This window comes from Octodon degus, unplaced genomic scaffold, assembly GCF_000260255.1.
Source record: "Octodon degus isolate 3935 unplaced genomic scaffold, OctDeg1.0 scaffold00163, whole genome shotgun sequence".
In the NCBI taxonomy this organism is placed as follows: Eukaryota; Metazoa; Chordata; class Mammalia; order Rodentia; family Octodontidae; genus Octodon; species Octodon degus.
Window position 1 is genome coordinate 2,124,049 of NW_004524739.1, and position 5,990 is coordinate 2,130,038.

A 5,990-nucleotide genomic window follows, 5' to 3' on the forward strand; every position below is an offset into this window, starting at 1 on the left:
ATGATATACATAGGATAACAAAATACTAACACCCAATAAGTATACAGTAGCTATCTTAGAATGCCATAGGGAATCTTCCCCTAAAAGTTGCCATAGTAATTAACTTTATTTTGGTTTTGTTTAGTGGTACTAGGGATCAAATTCAGGCCCTTGTACAGGCTAGGCAGGCCCTCTGCTATTGAGCTACATCCCCAGTCCCTGCCACAGTAGTTCCTACTCCCATTTTATCAATGAAAACACAAGGTCCAGCAAATACACTGTAGGAAACTGTGTTGTGTGTCTCCAACCCAAAGCATTTCAGGATTAGATCAAGCCTGATAAGAGACCTTGCCTTGGAATAACACCTGATGGTTTGGGTAAAAAAATTATTATATGTAATGAGTACCACCACTAACAGATGTAGCAGATCAGCAAGACACAACAGTACTAGGGGATGGATGGAGGATGACTAGCTCTCTGGAGAGTGGACAGGTTCGGGTGGCCAGAAGCCTCATTCCACTCTGACGGCTAGACAGAAGGGCACGTGCTAAACACCAGGACAGCAAAGCTTTAGGCCACTGACTGTTCCGTGTCCTCCATGCCCATACTGCCTTTCCTGACCAATGTGGAGCTTCAAAAAATGGCAGAGCCAGAAGCAAACAAGCAACACGGAGGGGCTTCCTAAGGTGGCCCAGGTTCATCTCTGAAGTCACAGGAACACCACTGTAAGCAATATGTTTAATTGGATGATTTCCACGAACTATACATGAAGTTTCTAAACATCGCAATTCAGTGAAGTACAAAACATTAAGTTACAGGCTGTGGGAAGAGAAGGCAGCATCAATGGTGGCACCTTCCAATCCTGGTTGTTCTAGGGGTGAGGGATCGGGGAGGTTTTTTTTTTTTTTAAAACCATGCCCCTCCTTTCAATGTACAAAAGAATTACTCTGATTGATATTAAATTGTATTGAAAACAAAATGGACTAAAAAGCAAATACTACTCTATGTTTGGGTGGAGGTGGGAGGAAAGAATGAGTCCTTCAAAGCAGGAAAGAAAGAGCCAGGGCAGGGTTCTGCGGCTGGACCCAGCCGGTCACTCGCGCTGCTCCATTTTCACTTTTGGTGGTCTCAGGAAGGTCCGATTTTTCTTTTCTTTCTTCCCCTTTGTATTTGCTTGGAAGTTTCGCCAGCTGTCCACCCGACCATCTCGACTTTCCTAAGGAGAAAGGACCAAAAAAAGTTTGAGGTGAAGAGACTAGAACCTTCCCTGCCATCTCCCCATGCTCCTGTACCCCAGCCTGGGCCAGCAAAGTTGTACTCTCATCAGACATGGTGGCACACATGTGCAATCCCAGCATTCCAGAGGCTGCTGCTGGAGGATTGCTGCTTGAGGTCAGCCTGAACTACACAGTGAGACTCTATCTCAAAAAAACAAGAGTTTTGCTTTCATTTCCAGGGCTCTGGAAAGAAGGACACTGTCTCTAGAAGGCAGGATGAGCTCCAGGATGGAAGAGCCGGACATAGCCACTAACACAGCACAACACAACCTCCATTTGTTGGAGCCCTCTGAGCTTTTGGATTTTGTTTTTGTTTTACCTTTACAGTGCTGCGGTGGAACTCAGGGCATACATCACTTCTAACGCTCACAAAACCTAAGTAATAGCCCAGCATGGTAGCACACACCTACCCACTTGGGAGGCTAAGGCAGGAGGATGACCACGAGTTTGAGGCCTGCCTGGGCTACATAGTGAATTCAAGGTCAGCCTCAACTACATAGTGAGACCCTATCTCAACGAACAAAACATATGTAACAAAAGCTAAATGCTGTATGGATTACCACTAACATTTCACAAATGGTAACAGTGAGGTTAAATTATTTCTTCAAAACCATATAGCTATATCCTCTTACTGCCCCCAAAAACACAGCTGTGCTGAGAAAGACACAGCGATCTCCACCTTGTTAGGAAGCGGCCTACTCGTTTTCTTCCTTCTCATACATGAAAGGGCACAGAAACAAAGGCATTGACTCTGGTTAGCCACCCCTCCCTTAAGTCCTATATCCTCAAAGGCAAGACCAACTGTTGCTACAACTCAGAAACTAGCTGAACACCTAAAGGTTTCTAAGAGGAGTCAAGTTCAAAAGTTCCCTCTATAGGAAGGACAGTGGGGTCACAAGAACCTTAGTCTCTACTAACAGTCTTCTTAGTAGGGTGCTACTCAATGTTTATTCCCTAAATGAAGTGTGCAATCCATTTTTCTCAGGCCCACTTGGCAGCTGTACCTACCACACTCCCCCAAAACCCCCTTGGGGATCCTCCTGGTCATGGGCAAGGCCACAGAGCTCCCAGGAGGCTGAGCCAGCACCAGGCCCGGCTGGTACAGTTACCACTCTTCCCCACAAACCCCATTTCCCTCTACCTGCCCTGCTCAACCCTGGACACGCCCCAGGGCCAAGTTTCCTTACTCCAGAATAAGAAGCCTGGCCACCATGGCCATTTACCTCAAAGTTTTTCTGCCACTCTCTTTCTCGTTTGGCTTTTTCTTGAGCTTCAATCTCTTCTTCCCTTTGTCGTTTCCTAGGAGAAAAGAACAGCCAAAGTATTTATGTGATGCTGATAGACTGTATTAACTGCAAGTTAAGATGTGTCCCCATCAACCAGAAGTGTACACAGGTCCCGGCTCTCTAAAAGGGCTCAATTATCTGTAGGAAGGTCTCATTCTAAAACATGCAAATCAGACTGTGAGTAGGGGTTTAGAAAGATATAAATATGCTTGGTACCTAGATAGGCAGATAGTGTAATCAAACAGCCTGTGAACAGCAATCTGAGGTTTGGTGACGAAATTAGTGACAGTCAGTGACAAAGCTTTGTCAATAACATAGACCACCTTATTTCAGTGGAATGAACATGATAGTGAAGGTTCTCGATTAAAATCTCTGAAAAAAACTCAATTCTACAGTAAGGACCTTTCATATAACTAGCATAAAAATATAGTTATTGTTAAACACCAATCAACAATATAAATGTAGAAAACAAATCAAACTTGTTTTTTAGGGTTTTCTTGTCTTTTTGAGATGGGGTCTCCCTATGCAATTCAGGCTGGCCTTGAGTTCACTTTGTAGCCCAGGTTGGTCTCCAACTCACAACAATCCTCCTGCCTCAGTCTCCCAAGTGCTGGGATTATAGGCACACACCACCATGCCCGGCTTGGTATTTCTTATGACCACAAAAAGAGGGCTGAGGAGATAGCTCAGTAGAATAAGTGATGGCCTGGCAAATGCAGGGTCCTGAGTTCAATCCCCGGTACCACAAAAAAAAAAAAAAAGTACTGACCACAAAAAGATAATATAGTACTACACGTCACCAGAGCTGAAATGACAAGTCCCACAAAAGTTCTGGCCATAAGTCCCAAGAAAATTCAATATAATGGCTTCACTAATTGTCTATTTATTTCATTTCCAGAAAGTCACGAAGAAAACACAGAATTCTTGTGTAAATAAATTCTCTATGGACAGATCTATTCAGTATTTCCCAAAAACGGAATAAAAAACTTCTTACTCTGAGGACTCAAAAGCTTGACTATTTCGGCTAACTACTTTAGACAGTCTCTAAAATTATGTACTGCTCAGCCAGGTATGGTGGCACATGCCTATAACCCAGCACTCTCTGAGTTGAAACAGGAGAACCACAGTGAGTTCAAGGCCAGCCTGAACTACATAGCAAAACTTGTCTCAAAAAGAGAAAAAGAAAAAAAAAGGCTGGGGAGACAGCTGAGCAATCTAAGTGCCTGTCTGGCAAGTGCAAGGACCTGGGTTCCATACCTGGCCCCAGAATCCCAGGTGTGCCATGCCAGCCACCGAAGCTAGGCATGGTGGCACATGCCTGTAATGCCAGTGCTGGGGAGGCTGAGACAGGATGATCACTATGAGTACAAAATATGCAGCCAGACCCTGTACCATATATTTATTTATTTATTTAATTTTTTTTTTTAACATAGCTAATTTAGTTGTGCTTTAAGTAAATATACATATATGTACCTTTCATGCATCTCTTTGGCTTCTCTCTCTTTTCTTTTAATTTCCAGCTCAGCAAACAGTTTCATGGTCTGTTTATACACAGCTTGTTTGAACTGTAAGAAAATCAAGTACAAAGGAAAATAGAAATAAATATTTTACCAGAAATTCAAGTTCTTATATATGAAGTTCAAGACAAAAGCAGATTAAAACTGGGCAAAAAAACATTCTTCAGAAAAAAAACACAAAATAATACTGCCTCTCTTGAGAGATAAATAATCCAGATACCTGATATACCTAATAATATCTTTTTTCAGTGGCACTGAGAAATCAAGCCCAGGACCATCACACTGAGCTATACTCCCCACCCTTACTGGTTACTTTATTTTATTTTGAAGGAACCGGGGATTGAACTCAGGCCCTTCTGCTTGCCAGGGAAGCACTTATTCTACTGAGCCATCTCCCCGGCCCCCTGGTTATTTTTTGTTTTGGGAGGGTTGGTATTTTTCATTTTGAGACAGGTCTTAACTAAGTTGCAATGTACACTGCCCAGTCAGAATTCAAACTCAGGATCTTCCTACCTCATCTTCAGAAGGGCTGAGATTACAGGCATGCAACACAATGCACAGCTTCAAGAGTTCCTAAATCCAGCACTCAAGAAGCTGAGGCAGGAGAATTAGGAGCTTGAGGTCAGTCTAAGCTACACAGGAAGACCTAGGCATCAGGAGACCTAGGCTCAAAAAAACCCCAAAAACCCAAAATAGAAAAAAACAACCAAGACTGTTTTCATATTTTATCTTTAGAATTTGCTCTTCCCAATATGATTGTCTTTTTGAGACAGGGTTTCCCTATAGCAGTACAAGCTGGCCTTGAACTCATTTTGTAGCCCAGGCTGACCTTGAACTCAAGAGCAATCCTGCTTCAGCCTCCTAAATGCTGGGATTACAGGTTTATGCCAATAGAGCCTACATCCTAAAATTCGAGACACAGAAAGACACCTACACAGAGAAAAAGGGAAATAAAGGAGTCTCAAATTTTCTGCTACTTCTTTTTAATACTGTCACCTTCCAGGCACAGCTCAATGGAATGCTGAGAAATCTGTCTCCTATAAGAACAACATCAAATGGGTGAAGGACTCTGTAATGAGTATTTCAGTAATTAAACACTACAAACTCAGCCAGGTGTGGTGGCGCATGCCTATAATCCCCACATTCAGAAGGCTGAAGCAGGAGGATCACCGAGAGTTTGAGACCACACTGGGTTACAAAGTGACCTCAATGCCAGCCTAAACTTCATAGTGAGACACTTACAAAAAGACAAAAAAATAAAATAAAATACTACAAACTCTCTTGGACAGACAGGTATTAGTGATTTGCACTTTTTGGTACCATTCTACTACTTCCAAACTTTCTATTATCATCACGTTCTTCTTCAGAATCAGGAAAAAACAACTAAAAAAATTAGGGGCACTTTGCCTTCTATAATCCTAGCACTCTGAGAGGTTAATGCAGGAGCAGAACTTGAGCCCTGGAGTTAGAGGTCAATGTGGGAAACAGACCAAGATACATCTCAAGGAGAAAAGCCGGGGTTCCTAGCAATTAACAGACTGGTACTAGGGATCGAACTTGAGACCTTTCACTTGCCAGGCAGGTGCTTATGCCACTGAGCTATATTCCTGGCCCCTCCTAGCAATTTAAAAGGAAAAGGTTACGTTCAAAAAGAACTTAAGGAGACAAAGGGGAGAAAATTGGACTTAAAAAAACAAACAAACAAACCTCTAAACACTAGCCCAGTAAACTCACGGCAGGTGGCTAGCACAAAACATGGCCTGACAGTTCTCAGGCAGCACTGCCACACAAGTGGGACTGTTTGCTGTGAGCAAAAGCAGTGAAACAGGAAGTTGCGAGGAAGCAGCAAGACAGTCTTTCCTCTATATTCCGCTTATTCTACTGAGCCATCTCTCCGGCCTCCCAAAAAAATCTTTAAAAAAAAAAAAAAA

The 5,990-nt window shown here is 42.9% G+C and overlaps 1 protein-coding gene across 1 annotated transcript in view; it reads right to left on the reverse strand.

Moving 5' to 3' along the window:
- Positions 1 to 703: 703 nt before the first annotated feature.
- Dnajc8 (DnaJ heat shock protein family (Hsp40) member C8) overlaps positions 704 to 5,990 on the reverse strand; it is a 34,367-nt gene continuing 29,080 nt past the window's right edge. The window contains exons 3-5 of the mRNA XM_023703036.1: positions 4,016 to 4,107; positions 2,480 to 2,555; positions 704 to 1,195 (exon numbers count right to left, since the gene is read on the reverse strand). Of these exons, the coding sequence (XP_023558804.1) occupies positions 1,073 to 1,195; positions 2,480 to 2,555; positions 4,016 to 4,107 (291 nt within the window). The 3' untranslated portion in view covers positions 704 to 1,072. The remainder of the gene's footprint in view (positions 1,196 to 2,479; positions 2,556 to 4,015; positions 4,108 to 5,990) is intronic.